Source organism: Cyclopterus lumpus, chromosome 22 (genome assembly GCF_009769545.1).
Source record: "Cyclopterus lumpus isolate fCycLum1 chromosome 22, fCycLum1.pri, whole genome shotgun sequence".
Classification (NCBI taxonomy): Eukaryota; Metazoa; Chordata; class Actinopteri; order Perciformes; family Cyclopteridae; genus Cyclopterus; species Cyclopterus lumpus.
In genome coordinates this window covers 22,989,014-23,010,985 of record NC_046987.1, presented here as the reverse complement: position 1 = coordinate 23,010,985, position 21,972 = coordinate 22,989,014, and the positions used below count along the sequence as shown (strand labels likewise).

Here is a 21,972-nt window from a genome sequence, read left to right as displayed (position 1 = left end):
AGACTCGGACTGTGGGACTTGGTGGTTCCTACTGAAGACCGCCGGTCTTTCACCACTAATTCTCTGCTGGTTTGAGTGTGGACGTGAGCTTTGTGCTGGTTTTCATACCCAAACTGCGTCTCTTTGTCGCGGCGATGAGCGACGGCAGTGAGCAGCAGTCCGACCACGATGGCCACCAGCAGACCCAGCAGCAGGCCAACCCACATGTGGCTCCGCTGGACCTGAACCTGGACCTGGACTGAGAGAGGAAATCGCATCACAGAGTCAGTCGTCACACTAACCGCAGCGGCATGAAACCATCTCAGAGGCGACTTGTGCACCTGAGGCAGGCAGCACCAGCACCGGGGAGCTCCAGGGTCCACAGCCCACCGAAGTGCAGGCCGACACCTGGAAGGAGGTGTTAAAGAACCGCCCTCCTCCTGACAGCTGAGCCGAGTTCTCCTTAAACAGCAGTGGCTCCTGGACACACAGAGGACACGTTAAAGTGGGAGGACCTAGTTCAGCTGCATCCCGACCCACATCGGACCAATGAGGACCCTTCACCTGTGGTTCTCCTCCCAGGGTCCACTGCACCTTGTAGGCTAGCAGTCGCCCCTGTAGCTCCTCCTCCTGCAGCCCGGCCCAGTTCAGAGCCAGCTGATGCTCCGACAGCTCAAATGTCAGGTTCCTGGGGGCCACTGAGGGCACTGAGGAGGGATCACAGCGTTACAGGTATGATCCTTAAATGAGTTATGATCCCTAGATGACAGGTATAATCCCTGAATGACAGTTATGATCACTAAATGACAGTTAAGAGCCCCAAAGAAGACTCCAAAAGCACCAAAGAGACTCAAAGATGACCCAAAGGGTACCAAAGAGCCTCAAAGAAGAACCAAATAGCCCCTAAGATCACCAAAGAGACGCAAAGGCCCTCAAAGAAAACCCAAAGAGCACCAAAGAGATTTAAAGCAGACCCAAAGGGCACCAAAGAGACACAAAGAAGACCCAAAGAGACACAAATAGACTCAAAGAAGACTCAAAGAGCCCCAAAGAAGACACAAAGAAACTCAAAGAAGACCCGAAGGGCACCAAAGAGACCCAAAGAGCCTCAAAGAAGACCCAGAAGACCCAAAGAGCCCCAAGGAAGACCCAAAGAGCCCCAAAGACCTGATCCCTTCTCGTTTCCTCTTTAGAACTCTTTACTTGGCACTTTATTAACCTCCTGGTCCATTTCTGGTATAAAGCAGTTTACGTAGTCTTTTCTTATATGACATAACTTGTTCTTTAAGGTAACACCTGCTACCCCCTCCCCATTTGAAGGTTCATGTCTGGCTCTTATTGAACAAGAAGTGTCTCTCTACTATAGTTTCCTCCATCATCAGGTCAAACCCAAAGTTCACTTATTTACTTATCTTTAACATTCAGCCAACATTCAGCACATATGATTACATATTGACAATAGTAACTCGTCAAAGATTAAGAAACTTAAAAGAGGATAAATCATCAGAAAATGAAGGTAAGTGCACCTTGATAGTACTTCCTATGTAGCTGAAGGTTAGTGAACAGAAGACAGGGTTTGGGTCTCTCACCTGACTCAGGTGTCTGGAAGTTCAGCCAGGGGCAGAAGGGCGACGCCCCCACCTCATTCACACAGGAGACTCTGGCGCTGTAGTTCGAGTGGCTCCTCAGACCAGGCAGAACCTGCAGGTGGGGAGGAACCTGGACCCTTTGGTAAGGGAGGTCCCACCTTCGGACCAAACGCCTCGACAACTGAGGAGGAGGAGGAGGATTTTAAAAAACTATCATTGTGTGTGTGTGTGTGTGTGTGTGTGTATATCGGCGTGTGTCTTACCTGGACGTTGCAGGTGGACAACTCAGAGTATCCTGAAAATCCTGGTTTCCATGACAAAGTGACATTGTTGTCCGTCATCATCACCTGCAACCTGACCGGCGCAGCCGGCAACACTGAAACAGAGACCCCGCCCCCAAAATAGTTATGATCCAATCACAGCTGAGCGACGGTGACCAGTCACAACAGGTGTGTCAGTGTTTGGTTCACATGCTGTGGAGAGAAACACTTACAGACCTGAATACTCTTGTATGTATAGCTTAAATACTAAAGACGACACCTAATAATAATATAAATGTAATAACCCACTCACCTTTAATGTGAACTGTTCCTGTTCTAGAGACGGAGATTCCTCTGTTGTTCTTTGCTTCACAGTAAAACTTCACACTGTTGTTCACTCCTGTAAACAGACAGAGAAACAGACATGGAGACAGACACAGCAACATTAAAGTGATGAACAACCATACATCAATAATTATAATACATACTCTTTTTAGTTTAGATACTTTAACTGTATTTTTATGCTAATTTAATATTAAGTAATATTTATAATGCAGGACTTTTAATTATAACAGAATATTTCTACAATGTGGTATTAGTACTTTGTGGAATTATTACTACTTTGGGTCTCTTGTTGTTTCTCTATCTCTGGCCTTTGAGGGAATCATTGATTTGTCTCATGAACACAACAGATCTCTAAACTTTTCACCATCATAAACCTCCTATAACGACCTCTTGTTGGATTCTGAGATACCAGCTTCCAGGAGGCTGGTATCTCGAGGCTGGTATCTCAGAACAAGCAGGAGGAAGACAACCTGACAGTCGTCAACCTCCTAATCACCATGGGTACAAACCTCCCGACCACCATGGGTACAAACCTCCCGACCACCATGGGTACAAACCTCCCGACCACCATGGGTACAAACCTCCCGACCACCATGGGTACAAACCTCCCGACCACCATGGGTACAAACCTCCCGACCACCATGGGTACAAACCTCCCGACAACCATGGGTACAAACCTCCAGACCACTATGGGTACAAACCTCCCGACCACCATGGGTACAAACCTCCTAATCACCATGGGTACAAACCTCCAGACCACCATGGGTACAAACCTCCAGACCACCATGGGTACAAACCTCCAGACCACCATGGGTACAAACCTCCTGATCACCATGGGTACAAACCTCCTGACCACCATGGGTACAAACCTCCTGATCACCATGGGTACAAACCTCCTGACCACCATGGGTACAAACCTCCTAATCACCATTGGTACAAACCTCCTGACCACCATGGGTACAAACCTCCCGACCACCATGGGTACAAACCTCCCGACCACCATGGGTACAAACCTCCCGACCACCATGGGTACAAACCTCCAGACCACCATGGGTACAAACCTCCCGACCACCATGGGTACAAACCTCCTGACCACCATGGGTACAAACCTCCCGACCACCATGGGTACAAACCTCCCGACCACCATGGGTACAAACCTCCAGACCACCATGGGTACAAACCTCCCGACCACCATGGGTACAAACCTCCTGACCACCATGGGTACAAACCTCCAGACCACCATGGGTACAAACCTCCCGACCACCATGGGTACAAACCTCCTGACCACCATGGGTACAAACCTCCTGACCACCATGGGTACAAACCTCAATTCAGCAGCATAAGATGTAACATGCAGACCAGCGTTGGAGTCGGGCTTAATCCAGTCTGAGCTACTGTAGTTGGTTGTGAAGTGGTCTGATCTGGGATTGTGGACGACAATAACAACTGTGTCCAAGAGACCCTGGAAAATGTGGCCACTTAGGCGATGACAACCTTCAAGGACAGGAAATCCACGAGTGTGGTGATTAAGAAGGGAATGATGGACTTCCGGGATGAGACTGAAGCGAACGGTCGCGTAAAGAACACCTCCCGGTCGGTCGGAGTTTATTCCCCAATTTAAATACAAGTGACTTTTAAGATTTGTGCTCAATAATAATGGAAGGGGGAAAACACAAGAAGAGCAAGGGAAAGCCATATGGGAAAGTGGATAAACCTGATAAAACAGCGACTGAAGGGGCCATCACGGACGAACATCGTGAGTGTCATGGCGGACGTAGCCAAAATTCCGAGCTAACACTAGCTGCGGTGGACATGGAAAGCAACATCGCCGCCATACGTAAAGACATAAAAAACGTGGACACGGAGTTGAAGTCCGAATTGGGTAACTTTCGAAACAAAATCAGAGAAGATTTGAAAGAGGAGCTAACTGACATAAGAAAGGAAATTCAACAGAAGCTAGGCGAAGTGGTAGCCGACCTCAAAGCTACAGCCGTCAGGGTGAAGCAGAGACGCGCATAGCCGACCTAGAAGAGTGGAACGTTGACTTTCAGGAGGTGCTGAGTTGCTCACTACAAACCCAGGAACGTTTACAGATGAAGCTTACGGACATGGAAGCACGCTCGAGGCGTAACAATCTTCGCATTTACGGCATCCCAGAGGGGACTGAGGGAGACAATATTTCATTAAAAAAAGAATTGGAGCCCCTCGCCGAAGCTGAACTTGGTATACAGAGATGTCATAGAGCGCTCGGCCCCAGGCCTCCCAATGATGCGCAGCCCAGGTCAGTGATTGCATACTTCCAGGAGTTTAAAACTAAAGATCTGGTGTTACACTCTGCATGGAAGAAGAAGGAGATCTACCACACTGGCAGGAGGATCTACTTCGACCACGACTACCCCGCTGAAACTTTGGCAAAGAGGAAGGAGTATGCGCAAATAAGGAGAATTCTTCGTGAAAAAGGAATATGATTCCAACCACCACCACCAGCCAAGCTACGAGTGTTCTTCGACGGTGGGCCGATAACCTACGGGATTTAAAGACCAGGGCAATCTCTGTCGAGTTGGAGAAGTCGGCTGATGAGTCTGGGATCCTGGAGAAGACAAGGAGGACCTGGCAGCGAGCAGGGACTACATCCAGCCGACAGACACGCCAAGAGTGGATTAAGGAGAAGCTGCGAGGTTTTCACCGGCCAAAATAAAGAGACAGGGGGAATGGGAGGTAACAGACTGATACACGGTTTTTCATATTAAACGGCAAAGAATCGGGTAAGCAAGATTACTGCCCGGTTAAGGACATTTATTAATGAGATTTGTTTTAAGGGATGAAACTGTATGCCCGTGATTTTATTATCTTTTCTTTGTATAGTATTGGCTTGCTCTTAGCTTATAGAGTGAATATAGTTGACCGAATATAGGTAAGGGATCTGGTAACACACAAAGTGTACAAAATACACTCACTAGGTAGGGGTATTATAGGTTGCACTGAAGGGGGGCTCTGGGGGCTAACTAGACTACTCCCCCCACAAAAGAAGTGGTTTTCTACTTCAAAATGGAGGTCCACCTGAGTTTTGTGATATGTTTGCTTGTTTTGTCTTGTATTCACTTGTTGAGTTCATCTATGGTTCAAGAATAGTTCAAGTTTGGTCACCAATGGTACATAACTCTTGTGTTAACCGTGGGTTTAAATGCAATGTCAGGAATATAGGGTGATTACCCTAAATGTAAATGGTTTACACAATCCAAGTAAGAGGGGTAAGGTAATTGCAAAGATGAAAAGGGAAAAGTTGCATGTAATGTTTTGGCATGAGACCCATCTTAACTACATGGAACATGAAAAGTTAAACAAACTAGGGTTTAAAAATACCTTTCATTCGTCCTATAAGAAAGGGAAAAGGAGAGGAGTAGCGATACTAATTTCTAACAGGGTGAACTTCCGACTGGTTTCTAAAGTTTGTGACAGTGAGGGTCGATATGTCTTTGTTAAAGGGCATCTTGACAAGAAAGAAGTCACATTAGTCAATGTGGATATTCCACCAGGGCAGGACAATTCTTGTATTAGGGACATTTTTGACCTGATAGCCTCTGAGGCCTCCGGTGTTCTAATATGTGGAGGAGATTGGAACATTCAGTTACAACCTAAACATGACTCCTCTAATACATTTAAGAGGCTAACTCCTAATGCCAGGATAACAACAAAATTATTGACGGAGATAGGACTGATCGATGTATGGAGGGACTTCCACCCAAAAGAAAAACAATTCACATTCTATTCAGCAAGTAAAGGTGTATACTCAAGAATTGACTATTTTTTCTTTTTTACTTACAACTCAGACAGACACAGACTTAAAGATTGTAGGATAGGGGCCAGAGACATATCTGACCACTCAGCTGTTTATTTAACTGTGCATCTGGATAATAAAAAGAAAAACACGCTGTGGCGACTTAACACAAGCATCTTGAATGACAAGACATGCAAGGAATATGTGCAGAAGGAACTTAAAGATTATATGGACAATAACAATAATGGAGAAGTATCGCCAAGTGTTTTGTGGGACACTGCAAAAGCAGTGATTAGAGGAAGGCTCATAGTATTGGGCGCACACAGAAAAAAGGAAAGATATAAAAAGATGTCTGATCTAGAAGAGAATCTTAAAGTTCTGGAGAGGGAACATATCGAAAGTAAGGAACCTTATATTCTAAATCAAATAAGAAATGTCAGAAAAGAAATAAACAAACTATGTGAGGAAGAAATAGAGAAAAAAGCCAAATTTGCAAAGCAGAGATATTATGAGAATGGACCAAGGGCCCTGAAGCTTCTGGGATGGAGGTTAAGGAAACAACAAGCAGACAGCTCCATGTATGAAATTAGGGACCCTGTAACTAAAAAAGTATGTCATAAATAGAGGATATTGAACATATTTTTGAAAATTACTATAGAGACTTATATAAGGAACCAAGTACAACTAGCCCACAGGAAATAAATTAATTTCTGGAGTCATTAGATCTACAGTCTATAGGTGAAGAACAGAATAAAGCCTTGATGGCAGAGATTACGATGGAAGAAATAGGGAAAGCAATTTCTAGATTAAAAGCTAATAAAGTGCCGGGTACGGACGGCTTCCCAGCCGAATGGTACAAGGCCTTTAAGGATCAAATAGTGCCTATGCTTTTTGATTGCTTTAACTATACACTTAAAAAAGGTGAACCACCAGGTACATGGAAGGAGGCAATCATCTCGGTTATTCCTAAAGAGGGGAAGGACAGAAAAGAATGTAGCTCATATAGGCCAATCTCTGTACTCAATATAGACTACAAGTTGTATGCGTCAATATTAGTAAAAAGGTTAGAGCATATAATAGTAGACCTAGTGGATCCAGACCAAACTGGTTTTGTACGTGAAAGACAGACACAAGATAATATTAGACGAGTGCTACACGTCATCGATCATGTGATTAAGGGAAATATTGGAGCCACAGTGATTAGTTTAGATGGGGAAAAGGCTTTCGATTCGGTTCGCTGGAAATATCTGTACTTGGCATTGAGAAGATTTGGCTTTAAGGATGATTTTATTAGTTGTATCAGAAATCTGCTGCCCCCTCAGCCCAGCCCTCTGCTTTATTTATAGAGCCCCTGGCACAGTTAATCAGGGATGATGAGGCGATAAAAGGAGTCATGGTTAGAGGTTTAGAGCAGAAGATTTGCCTATATGCAGATGATGTTTTGCTCTTTATTACGACACGGGAGGTCAGCATTCCTAGACTGATGTCCTCACTCGGAGATTTTGGAACCTACTCTGGATATAAATTAAATGTACAAAAAACACAAACTCTAAGTTATAACTACACCCCTCAGAAAGACATGCTAAATAGATTTCATTTCAAATGGACTTCATCAGACATTAAATATCTGGGAATTCAAATACCTAAAGACATTTCCAAAATATATGATCGCAATTATGGCCCCATAAGTAGAAACATCAAGGCAGATATTGACAGGTGGTCCCAACTTCCCTTAGATATGCATAATAGAATATAAACGATAAAAATGAATGTACTCCCCCGACTCTTGTACCTTTTTCAATCCCTTCCAGCTGTAGTACCACTGCAACAATTTAATGAATGGGATAAGTGGATATCTAGATTTATATGGGGGGGTAGAAGACCAAGAATTCAATTCAAAACACTGCAACTTTCTAAAGAAAAAGGGGGTAGATCATTACCATGTTTAACAGACTACTACAAGGCGGCACAATTAAGACCACTAGCATGTTGCTGTAACCCAATGTATATAGCAAAATGGAAAGATTTGGAAACTTCACAGCTAGAAATACCGTTACAACCTATATTAGGCAGCAAAATCTTGTATGAGCAGCATGCTAAAAGTTTAAATCAATGGACTAGAGTCCCTCTTAAAATCTGGTTTAAGGAATGTAGATCACCACTATTTGAAAGACGGTCTAGACTGTTGAGATGGGTCGCCTTTGATCCGGACTTTAAGCCGGCAAGGTTTGATGGGAGGTTTAAACATTGGCACAGAATTGGCATCACTTCTTACTGTTCTATTTCACCGAAGGGAGAACTGGATGGTTTTCAGAAAATTTCAGAGATATATGGTTTAGAAAAACTGGACTTTTTTAGGTACTTACAAACCAGGACCTACTTTAATAAGGAGATTAAAACAAAGGAGAAATGTGATGCCAATTTAATTGATATATTTATTGACATATATAACAGGAAACTTATTTAAAAACTATACTCAAGTATTCAATCCAGTAGAAAACACTCAACAGATAAGGTTAGATTAAAATGGGAGAAAGAATCTGGACTTTCAGAGGAGGACTGGTCAAATATGTGCTCTGTGGAGTCCACTTCCACCGGCTCGGGGCTCTGGAGGGAATTCTGTTGGCAGAATCTGATTATATATTTCATAACCCCCAAATTAAAATGTACACAAACAGGGGAGGCAGGAAGGGGTCTCTGCTGGAGGAAATGTGGAGAACAGCTGGCAGATCATTTCCATATATTCTGGAGCTGCCCAGCCATTCAGCCATACTGGCAGGCGTAATGCAAGTAATACAAACTGTAGGAGATGGAGCTGATTCTACAGTGTACATTTTTTTCCATCAGTATACCATTGGCATAAATGTATAGGTGACCAACCTTGTGTTCATGTATGTATGTTTGTCTCATTGTATCTTTAAAAAATAAAGTATAAAAAAAAAGAAGGGAATGATATCAGCAATGCCAGAGTTCAGAGTTCAGAGTGTGCTCATTCCATCCATTGAGGACACAACCTTGACGTGCCAGAGGAAGTGGTTGAACGCATCAGATGGAACCAGAGTCACCAACCCTTTGAAGTAGACTGAAGAATGACTGACGAAGAACAACGAATCCGGACTCCGCGGCAAATTTAAATGTGCCATAAAGGGAGGGATGCTAAGAAAGACACAGGGAAACAGGCCTGGAAGTACCGACCCTCAGTGGAGGAAGTATCGAGGGGCAATAATCAATATGATTATATGAGAACATCTGATGCTCTTTACACCAAATTGAAGCTGAATAATGGGATTCTAAAGTTTGTGTAAAGTTAAAACTGACTGAAATATTGATCCCGCTGAGTGACCTGATGATAGTAAGGACAGGGGGGTTGGGGGCGTAGCCACATGACCAGTGGGTGTGGCCACTGGTCATTAATAATAATAATGCTAATAATAATACAAATAATAACAACAACAGTATTCTTTGATTGGATCTCCAAAGTAGTTGGAGTTTCAGAGGTGGAGAAACACTGGTTCCTACATTTCCCACAATGCACCTGGGTGGAGTGTCTCACGAGAGCTTTCTTACCTTGGACGTGGAGGATGGAGGGGGACGGTCTGGGCTCCCCCTCCTGGACCCCCCCCAGCCACCATAGCACCTCCACGGGCTCGGGGGGACCAACGGCAGCACAGGTGAGGTTGAAGGGGACGTTGGGGAATGTGGACACGTCCTGACACTCCTGGACGAAGTGAGGGACACCTGCAGGATACCGGAAGCATCAGTGAAAAGAGCATGATGGGAAATCTGAACACAGACAGGAAACAATTCAGAGCACACACAAGGTGTCTTCAGGGTCCTCACCTTCCACCGTGATCCAGGCTCGTTCAGAGGAGAAAATCAAGTCGTGGAACTCCACCTCACACCAGTACTGACCCGCATCCTGCTGCTGGACCGACTTCACACTGGAAACAAGAACACAGAACATCAGAACCTCAACCGGACCAGAACCATGGAACAAGCGACACATGAAACCAACGAGTCTCCATCAGCAGGGTCGCAGCAACACGCTCCTGTAGGTACATGCTGTACAACATCAGGAGAATACGACCTCTTCTCACTCAGAAGGCGGCACAGGTTCTGGTCCAGGTTCTGGTCCAGGTTCTGGTCCAGGCTCTGGTCATCTCATGGCTAGACTACTGTAACTCCTCCTTCAGGTCTACCTGCTAATGCCATTCGACTTCTACAGCTCATCCAGAATGCAGCTGCTCGACTGGTCTTCAACCTCCGAAATTTACCCACAATCCTCTGCTCCTCCGCGACCTTCACTGGTTACCAGGACATGGTCTAACCTCACACCAGGACATGGTCTAACCTCACACCAGGACATGGTCTAACCTCACACCCAGGACATGGTCTAACCTCACACCCAGGACATGGTCTAACCTCACACCCAGGACATGGTCTAACCTCACATCCAGGACATGGTCTAACCTCACATCCAGGACATGGTCTAACCTCACACCCAGGACATGGTCTAACCTCACACCCAGGACATGGTCTAACCTCACACCAGGACATGGTCTAACCTCACATCCAGGACATGGTCTAACCTCACATCCAGGACATGGTCTAACCTCACACCCAGGACATGGTCTAACCTCACATCCAGGACATGGTCTAACCTCACACCCAGGACATGGTCTAACCTCACACCCAGTACATGGTCTAACCTCACATCCAGGACATGGTCTAACCTCCACCAATCAGCTTGTAGCTCCTTCACTTCGAGCTAAACACTCAAAGTCCCGACTGTTTGCTGTGCTGGCTCCTCATTGGTGGAACAAGCTCCCCATTGACATCAGGACAGGAAGTCTCTACAGACTAAAAACACATCTTAGTAACTACACCTTGAATAGGGAAGGTAGAGCCGTAGTAGCACTCTAGTAGCACTTAAATGTCTCTTACTGATAGCACTTAGTAGTTTAACACTTTAGTAGCACTTAAATGTCTCTTACGGATAGCACTTTGTAGTTTAACACTTTAGTAGCACTTAAATGTCCCTTACCGATAGCACTTTAGTAGCACTTAAATGTCTCTTACTGATAGTACTCTGTAGTTTAATGTTATTGAAGAAATTGTACTTGCTTGATTCTTGTTGTTCTGAGTTTGGACTCATGGTTTAATGCACTTATTGTAAGTCGCTTTGGATAAAAGCGTCAGCTAAATGACATGAAATGTAATGTAATGTAATGATCCGTAATCAGATCCTGTCTCAGTGGACCACTATGGTCCACCATCCTCCACCATGACCCGACATGGTCCATCATGACTGTTAGAAGATGGATCACCAGTGACCTGAAAGTACTTATTAATAAGAAAGCAGCTTTCAGGTCTGGGGACAGGGACGAGCACAGGTGAGTCTAGCGCGACCTAAAAGGTGAAGCTCAGGGAGTGCAAGGACTCCTACAGGAGGAAGCTGAAGGCCAAACTCCAGCAGAACAATGTGAGGGAGGTGTGGACCGGAATGAAGCAAAATAACTGGCTTCAAGGTTGGAGGGAGACAACCAGGGGGCTCCCTGGAGAGGGCCAACAAGCTAAACTGCTTCTCAATAGGTTTAGTTCACAGCCCTCCTCCACACAATGCACATCCACCGTCTCCTGGATCACCGACTACCTCACAGGCAGACCACAGTTTGTCAGAATGGGCCGTGTGCTGTCTGAGACGGTGGTCAGTGATGTTGGAGCCCCACAGGGAACTGTTCTGTCTCCCTTCCTGTTCACCCTGTACACCACTGACCTCCAGTACAACTCGGGGTCATGCCATCTGCAGAAGTTCTCTGATGACTCTGCAGTGGTCGGGTGTGTTAAGGATGGACAGGAGGAGTACAGGGCAGTAGTGGATGACTCTGCAGTGGTCGGTGTATTAAGGATGGACAGGAGGAGTACAGGGCAGTAGTGGATGACTGCAGTGGTCGGTGTGTTAAGGATGGACAGGAGGAGTACAGGGCAGTAGTGGATGACTGCAGTGGTCGGTGTGTTAAGGATGGACAGGAGGAGTACAGGGCAGTAGTGGATGACTGCAGTGGTCGGTGTATTAAGGATGGACAGGAGGAGTACAGGGCAGTAGTGGATGACTCTGCAGTGGTCGGGTGTGTTAAGGATGGACAGGAGGAGTACAGGGCAGTAGTGGATGACTCTGCAGTGGTCGGGTGTGTTAAGGATGGACAGGAGGAGTACAGGGCAGTAGTGGATGACTGCAGTGGTCGGTGTGTTAAGGATGGACAGGAGGAGTACAGGGCAGTAGTGGATGACTCTGCAGTGGTCGGGTGTGTTAAGGATGGACAGGAGGAGTACAGGGCAGTAGTGGATGACTCTGCAGTGGTCAGGTGTATTAAGGATGGACAGGAGGAGTACAGGGCAGTAGTGGATGACTCTGCAGTGGTCGGTGTACTAAGGATGGACAGGAGGAGTACAGGGCAGTAGTGGATGACTCTGCAGTGGTCGGTGTATTAAGGATGGACAGGAGGAGTACAGGGCAGTAGTGGATGACTGCAGTGGAGTGGGCCGGCAATTACCTGCTTCTGAACATGGCCAAGACCAGAGAGATGGTGGTGGACTTCAGGAGGAAGACGAAAGCTCCACAACCGCTGAGAGTTCTGGGAGAGGATGTGAACATGGTGGCGTACCTGACATGCTCCATCATGATCAAACATGGTCCATCATGACCCGACATGGTCCATCATGACCCAACATGGTCCATCATGATCCAACATGTTCATCCTGACCCAACATGGTTCATCCTGATCCAACATGGTTCATCCTGACCCAACATGGTTCATCCTGATCCAACATGGTTCATCCTGATCCAACATGGTTCATCCTGACCCAACATGGTTCATCCTGACCCAACATGGTTCATCCTGATCCAACATGGTTCATCCTGACCCAACATGGTTCATCCTGATCCAACATGTTCATCCTGACCCAACATGGTTCATCCTGATCCAACATGGTTCATCCTGACCCAACATGGTTCATCCTGATCCAACATGGTTCATCCTGATCCAACATGGTTCATCCTGACCCAACATGGTTCATCCTGATCCAACATGGTTCATCCTGACCCAACATGTTCATCCTGACCCAACATGGTTCATCATGATCCAACATGGTTCATCCTGATCCAACATGGTTCATCCTGACCCAGCATGGTTCATCCTGATCCAACATGGTTCATCCTGATCCAGCATGGTTCATCCTGATCCAACATGGTTCATCCTGACCCAGCATGGTTCATCCTGATCCAACATGGTTCATCCTGATCCAGCATGGTTCATCCTGATCCAACATGGTTCATCCTGACCCAACATGTTCATCCTGAACCAACATGGTTCATCCTGATCCAACATGGTTCATCCTGACCCAGCATGGTTCATCCTGATCCAACATGGTTCATCCTGATCCAACATGTTCATCCTGACCCAACATGTTCATCCTGAACCAACATGGTTCATCCTGATCCAACATGGTTCATCCTGACCCAACATGTTCATCCTGATCCAACATGGTTCATCATGACCCAACATGGTTCATCCTGACCCAACATGGTTCATCCTGATCCAACATGGTTCATCCTGATCCAGCATGTTCATCCTGACCCAACATGGTTCATCCTGATCCAACATGGTTTATCCTGATCCAACATGGTTCATCCTGATCCAGCATGTTCATCCTGATCCAGCATGTTCATCCTGATCCAACATGGTTCATCCTGATCCAACATGGTTCATCCTGATCCAACATGGTTCATCCTGATCCAACATGTTCATCCTGACCCAACATGTTCATCCTGAACCAACATGGTTCATCCTGATCCAACATGGTTCATCCTGACCCAACATGTTCATCCTGATCCAACATGGTTCATCATGACCCAACATGGTTCATCCTGACCCAACATGGTTCATCCTGATCCAACATGGTTCATCCTGATCCAGCATGTTCATCCTGACCCAACATGGTTCATCCTGATCCAACATGGTTTATCCTGATCCAACATGGTTCATCCTGATCCAGCATGTTCATCCTGATCCAGCATGTTCATCCTGATCCAACATGGTTCATCCTGATCCAACATGGTTCATCCTGATCCAACATGGTTCATCCTGATCCAACATGGTTCATCCTGATCCAGCATGTTCATCCTGATCCAACATGGTTCATCCTGATCCAACATGGTTCATCCTGATCCAGCATGGTCCATCATGATCCAGCATGTTCATCCTGACCCAACATGGTTCATCCTGATCCAACATGGTTCATCCTGACCCAACATGGTTCATCCTGATCCAGCATGGTCCATCATGATCCAGCATGTTCATCCTGACCCAACATGGTTCATCCTGATCCAGCATGTTCATCCTGATCCAACATGGTTCATCATGATCCAACATGGTTCATCCTGATCCAACATGGTTCATCATGATCCAACATGGTCCATCATGATCCAACATGTTCATCCTGACCCAACATGGTTCATCCTGATCCAGCATGGTACATGGTGACCCTACATGGTCCATGGTGACCCTACATGGTCCATGGTGACCCTACATGGTCCATGGTGACCCTACATGGTCCTTCCTGACACACCACGAGGTGGCGGTTGAAACACTTCTGACCTTCACTGTTCAGGAATTTGAGCGTAAAGCCGATTAACCAGCCGCTGCTCAACGAGCCAAACAGATCTGAGGTCAGCCTCTCAGGAAGCATTCAGCCGTTCAAACATAGACTCCTGATATTTCCCCAGAGGCCCCGAGAGCTGCTGGACTCCTCGTGGCCTCATAACTCATAATAATAAACTGCAGCTGGTTCTACATTCAACACTAAACTCTTAATCACTAAAATTAAATAGGAAGAGGAAGAAGAGGAGGAGGAGCAGGAGGAGGGGAAAGAGAGAGGAAGAGGAGGAAGAGGGGGATGAGGAGGAGAAAGAGAGAGGAAGAGGAGGAAGAGGAGGAGGAGAAGGAGAGAGGAAGAGGAGGAGGAGAAGGGGAGGAGGAGGAGAAAGAGAGAGGAAGAGGAGGAGGAAGAGAGAGGAAGAGGAGGAAGAGGGGGATGAGGAGGAGAAAGAGAGAGGAAGAGGAGGAAGAGGAGGAGGAGAAGGAGAGAGGAAGAGGATGAAGAGGAGGAGGAGGAAGAGGGGGAAGAGGAGGAGGAAGAGGAGAGGGGCGTCTTCAGTGCGAGCAGCAGCTCTGCCTGTATTGACTGTTGAGCTGTTTAACCATCAACAGCAGAAACACCAACAACCAGCACTGACCTCCAGACTGGAGGACCTTCTGGATCAGACCTGAGGACATGGACTGATGTACAAATACAAGGACTGATGTATGGACTGATGTACAAATACAAGGACTGATGTATGGACTGATGTACAAATACAAGGACTGATGTACAAATACATGGACTGATGTATGGACTGATGTACAAATACAAGGACTGATGTATGGACTGATGTACAAATACAAGGACTGATGTACAAATACATGGACTGATGTATGGACTGATGTACAAATACATGGACTGATGTACAAATACATGGACTGATGTATGGACTGATGTACAAATACAAGGACTGATGTATGGACTGATGTACAAATACAAGGACTGATGTACAAATACAAGGACTGATGTATGGACTGATGTACAAATACAAGGACTGATGTATGGACTGATGTACAAATACATGGACTGATGTATGGACTGATGTACAAATACAAGGACTGATGTATGGACTGATGTACAAATACATGGACTGATGTATGGACTGATGTACAAATACATGGACTGATGTATGGACTGATGTACAAATACATGGACTGATGTACAAATACATGGACTGATGTACAAATACATGGACTGATGTACAAATACAAGGACTGATGTATGGACTGATGTACAAATACATGGACTGATGTATGGACTGATGTACAAATACAAGGACTGATGTATGGACTGATGTACAAATACATGGACTGATGTATGGACTGATGTACAAATACATGGACTGATGTATGGACTGATGTACAAATACATGGACTGATGTATGGACTGATGTACAAATACATGGACTGATGTACAAATATATGAACTGATATATGTATAAATATATGGACTGATGTATAAATATATGGACTGATATATGTATAAATATATGGACTGATGTATAAATATATGGACTGATGTATAAATATATGGACTGATATATGTATAAATATATGGACTGATGTATAAATATATGGACTGATGTATAAATATATGGACTGATATATGTATAAATATATGGACTGATGTATAAATATATGAACTGATATATGTATAAATATATGGACTGATGTATAAATATATGCACTGATGTATAAATATATACTATTCTCACTACTCCTCCAGCCTCCAACATCCTACATCCCCAAAACACTTTTATCCACCACCAACAAACTCCTCAAGCCCATGGACACCATCTCCACCTCCTTCCCCACCAGCAAATGCAACTCACTTCTATCCTTTTTCAACGACAAAATCATCTCAATTCACAACCAGCTGGCTGCCCCCTCCCCCTCTTCTACTACCACCCCCCCCCCCAGCCCTCAACATGATCCTCCCTTACTTTCAATCCATTCACTCTCATCCTTCAGTTCAATCACTCAAAGTGACCTCCATAGTCTCCAGCATGAAGACCTCCACCTGTGCCCTTGACCCCCTTCCCTCTTCCTTAGTCAAGGCCTGCCTCCCCTCACATCACAAACATCATCAACTCCTCTGGTCTCATACACACCAACCCCCCAATACTCAAGCTCGCTGCTGTCACCCCTATGCTAAAAAGAACTGGTCTTGACCCTGACATCCCCAACAACTACCGGCCCGTCTCCAACCTCCCCTTCCTGTCCAAAGTCCTTGAGAGAGCTGTTGCATCACAACTCAAGTCCCACCTCAATCTCCATAATCTCTATGAACCCTTCCAATCCGGCTTCCGTTCCAAACAGCACAGAAACCCTACTGGAAATCACAAATGCCATAGTTCTCTCTGCTGACTCTGGCTTCCTCACCGTCCTCATCCTCCTTGACCTCAGTGCCGCCTTCGACACCATCAACCACTCCATCCTCCTCTCACGACTCTAGTTCTTGGCATAACTGGCTCTGCCCTTTCCTGGTTCACCTCATATCTTTCAGACCGACATCAATTCATTGCCATAAACAACATAAACAACATCCTCAACCTCCCCAGTCACCCACGGTGTCCCCCAGGGTTCTGTGCTCGGTCCCCTCCTCTTCATCATTTGCATCCTTCCTCTTGGACAAATCATCCGTCGTCATGGTCTCGACTTCCATTGTTACGCTGACGACACCCAACTTTACTTCTCCTCCAAGACCATGACCTCAGTCTCCCACTCCACTCTCACTACCCGTCTCACTGATATAAAATCATGGATGCAACAGAACTTTCTCAAACTCAACTGCAATAAATCTTAACTACTCATCATCGGCCCCAACTCCCTCACCCGCTCAGCCCAGACCGTCTCTCTCGTTATTGATGGCTCCATCGTCACCCCCTCCACCCAGGTCCGCAACCTCGGTGCATGAAGTACTACGAGCATGAAGTACTACGAGCATGAAGTACCACGAGCATGAAGTACCACGAGCATGAAGTACCACGAGCATGAAGTACTACGAGCATGAAGTACCACGAGCATGAAGTACTACGAGCATGAAGTACCACGAGCATGAAGTACCACGAGCATGAAGTACCACGAGCATGAAGTACCACGAGCATGAAGTACTACGAGCATGAAGTACTACGAGCATGAAGTACCACGAGCATGAAGTACTACGAGCATGAAGTACCACGAGCATGAAGTACCACGAGCATGAAGTACTACGAGCATGAAGTACTACGAGCATGAAGTACCACGAGCATGAAGTACTACTGCGGCGGGCGGGAGAACTGTGGATAAACCAGCAGGAACAATGCACCATGAACACATGAACAATGAACACAGGAACAATGAACACATGAACAATGAACACATGAACAAAGGAACATATGAACACATGCACAATGAACACATGAACAATGAACAATAAACACAGGAACATATGAACACAGGAACACATGAACAATAAACACAGGAACATATGAACACAGGAACATATGAACACATGAACACATGAACAATGAACACAGGAACATATGAACACATGAACACATGAACACATGAACAATGAACACAGGAACAATGAACACAGGAACAATGAACACAGGAACATATGAACATATGAACACATTAACACATGAACACATGAACACAGGAACATATGAACACAGGAACAATGAACACATGAACACATGAACACAGGAACACATGAACACATGAACAATGAACACAGGAACACATGAACACATGAACAATGAACACATGAACACAGGAACAATGAACACAGGAACATATGAACACATGAACACATGAACACAGGAACATATGAACACATGAACACATGAACACATGAACACATGAACACAGGAACACATGAACAATGAACACAGGAACATATGAACACATGAACAATGAACACATGAACACAGGAACAATGAACACAGGAACACATGAACAATGAACACATGAACACAGGAACACAGGAACATATGAACACAGGAACATATGAACACATGAACACATGAACAATGAACACAGGAACATATGAACACATGAACATATGAACACATGAACACATGAACACATGAACAATGAACACATGAACACAGGAACATATGAACACATGAACAATGAACACAGGAACATATGAACACATGAACACATGAACACATGAACAATGAACACAGGAACAATGAACACAGGAACAATGAACACAGGAACATATGAACACATGAACACATGAACACATGAACATATGAACACAGGAACATATGAACACATGAACACAGGAACACATGAACACATGAACAATGAACACAGGAACACATGAACACATGAACAATGAACACATGAACACAGGAACATATGAACACATGAACACAGGAACATATGAACACATGAACACATGAACACAGGAACACATGAACACATGAACACATGAACACATGAACACAGGAACACAGGAACACATGAACAATGAACACAGGAACATATGAACACATGAACAATGAACACATGAACACAGGAACAATGAACACAGGAACACATGAACACATGAACAATGAACACATGAACACAGGAACACAGGAACATATGAACACAGGAACATATGAACACATGAACACATGAACAATGAACACAGGAACATATGAACACATGAACACATGAACAATGAACACAGGAACATATGAACACATGAACACATGAACACATGAACACAGGAACACAGGAACATATGAACACAGGAACATATGAACACATGAACACATGAACAATGAACACAGGAACATATGAACACATGAACACATGAACAATGAACACAGGAACATATGAACACATGAACACATGAACACATGAACAATGAACACATGAACACAGGAACATATGAACACATGAACACATGAACAATGAACACAGGAACATATGAACACATGAACACATGAACACATGAACAATGAACACATGAACACATGAACAATGAACACAGGAACACATGAACAATAAACACAGGAACATATGAACACATGAACAATGAACACATGAACACATGAACAATGAACACAGGAACATATGAACACATGAACACATGAACACATGAACAATGAACACATGAACACATGAACAATGAACACAGGAACATATGAACACATGAACAATGAACACAGGAACATATGAACACAGGAACATATGAACACAGGAACAATGAACACATGAACACAGGAACAATGAACACATGAACAATGAACACATGAACAATGAACACAGAAACATATGAACACATGAACACATGAACACATGAACAATGAACACATGACCACATGAACAATGAACACAGGAACATATGAACACATGAACACATGAACAATGAACACAGGAACATATGAACACAGGAACATATGAACACAGGAACAATGAACACATGAACACAGGAACAATGAACACATGAACAATGAACACATGAACATGCTGCGTTCACACCAAAACGCAGCCAGATTTATATTCTGTATGTTAACTTGCTGTTGCTCCCAGAGGGCCTGTTATAATGTTCTGATAACATTACTTTAAAATAAAAGCGTGCAATACACTAGTTTTTAATTCATTCTTGAATTTTGCGATTAATCGATTACATTTTTTCATCTTTTGCCCAGCACTAATAAATACAGTATGTACTGGTCTGTACCTGTGGTAGGTCTCCCAGTGTGATGAACATATACAGTATGTACTGGTCTGTACCTGTGGTAGGTCTCCCAGTGTGATGAACATATACAGTATGTACTGGTCTGTACCTGTGGTAGGTCTCCCAGTGTGATGAACATATACAGTATGTACTGGTCTGTCCCTGTGGTAGGTCTCCCAGTGTGATGAACATATACAGTATGTACTGGTCTGTACCTGTGGTAGGTCTCCCAGTGTGATGAACATATACAGTATGTACTGGTCTGTACCTGTGGTAGGTCTCCCAGTGTGATGAACATATACAGTATGTACTGGTCTGTACCTGTGGTAGGTCTCCCAGTGTGATGAACATATACAGTATGTACTGGTCTGTACCTGTGGTAGGTCTCCCAGTGCTGCTCTCCCAGTGTGATGAACATCTGGTCGGTGCTGTAGAGTTTCTCTCCGTCCTTCATCCAGACGATGTCCGGCTCCGTCAGACCCTGAACTGCACAGCCGAGCCTCGCCGCGTTCCCCTGAGACACCGTCTGATTGGCCGGGTGCTTCGTGAAGGAGACGCCTGCAGGAGAGACGGAGGTCAGTAAAGGTCACGTTGATGTTTACATACGTTTCAGCGTAGATTGTAGAAACACACACGGTTTTAAACATTTAATATAATATTTGATGAGTTGTTGCTGTTCAGTTTGTTTTTGAGATGCTTGATGTTATTTCTTTTAAAAACTGAATTATTCTGTATCTCGTAACAAGAAAATAACAGTGAGATGAAAAATATCTTGAAGTGGAATTTTGCAACAAGACTGAGTGAATATTTGTTTGTGCAGCAAAACCATCCGTAGTCCTCAGTGCATTGCATTGTGGGAAAGTGGCGTCCATCAACGGCTCAACTGAGTTAGTCTGAAATCACAGAGATGAAACATCTCCAGTGAAGTGCAGCTACTCAGAGAGAGTGTGTGTGTGTGTGTGTGTGGACACAAGGACCTCTCACAGCTTCATAACACTGGCTGTTTGTTCTCTTAATTGGCAGATTTTATTCGGTTTCCAGTGAGCATGTGACCTTTGACCTTTGACCCACAGCTGGTTTGTGATGTTAGTAGTGAAAAAGAAGCGTTAATCAGCTTGCCTGCGCACACATAACCCTAATGGACGAACTCTTGTGCCTTTAGCTCGGTTCTACACAACGACTCATCTGTCTCCAGGTTCCTTCAGCCCCTAACCCTAACTTCCTAACCCCCTAACTCCGAACCTCTAACCCCCTAACCTCTCCTCAGGTTCTTCGAGATGTTGGAACAGTCCTAACCTCTAACCCCCTAACCTCTAACACCCTAACCCCTCCTCAGGTTCTTCGAGAGTCCTAACCTCCTAACCCCCTAACCCGCTAACCTCCTAACCCCCTAACCTCTCCTCAGGTTCTTCGAGATGTTGGAACAGTCCTAACCTCCTAACCTCCTAACCCCCTAACCTCCTAACCTCTAACCCACATCTAACCCTAACCCTAACCCTAACCTCTAACCCCCTAACCTCTAACCCCTCCTCAGGTTTTTCGAGAGTCCTAACCTCCTAACCCCCTAACCTCCTAACCTCCTAACCTCTCCTCGGGTTCTTCGAGATGTTGGAACAGTCCTAACCTCTAACCTCCTAACCTCTAACCCCCTAACCCT

The 21,972-nt window shown here is 44.9% G+C and overlaps 1 protein-coding gene across 1 annotated transcript in view; it reads right to left on the bottom strand.

Moving 5' to 3' along the window:
- tyro3 (TYRO3 protein tyrosine kinase) overlaps window positions 1-21,972 on the bottom strand; it is a 36,647-nt gene that overhangs the window by 10,031 nt on the left and 4,644 nt on the right. Inside the window, exons 2-10 of the mRNA XM_034525103.1 lie at window positions 20,690-20,873; window positions 9,792-9,892; window positions 9,519-9,689; window positions 2,142-2,228; window positions 1,832-1,944; window positions 1,569-1,749; window positions 544-686; window positions 321-459; window positions 109-238 (exon numbers count right to left, since the gene is read on the bottom strand). Of these exons, the coding sequence (XP_034380994.1) occupies window positions 109-238; window positions 321-459; window positions 544-686; window positions 1,569-1,749; window positions 1,832-1,944; window positions 2,142-2,228; window positions 9,519-9,689; window positions 9,792-9,892; window positions 20,690-20,873 (1,249 nt within the window). The remainder of the gene's footprint in view (window positions 1-108; window positions 239-320; window positions 460-543; window positions 687-1,568; window positions 1,750-1,831; window positions 1,945-2,141; window positions 2,229-9,518; window positions 9,690-9,791; window positions 9,893-20,689; window positions 20,874-21,972) is intronic.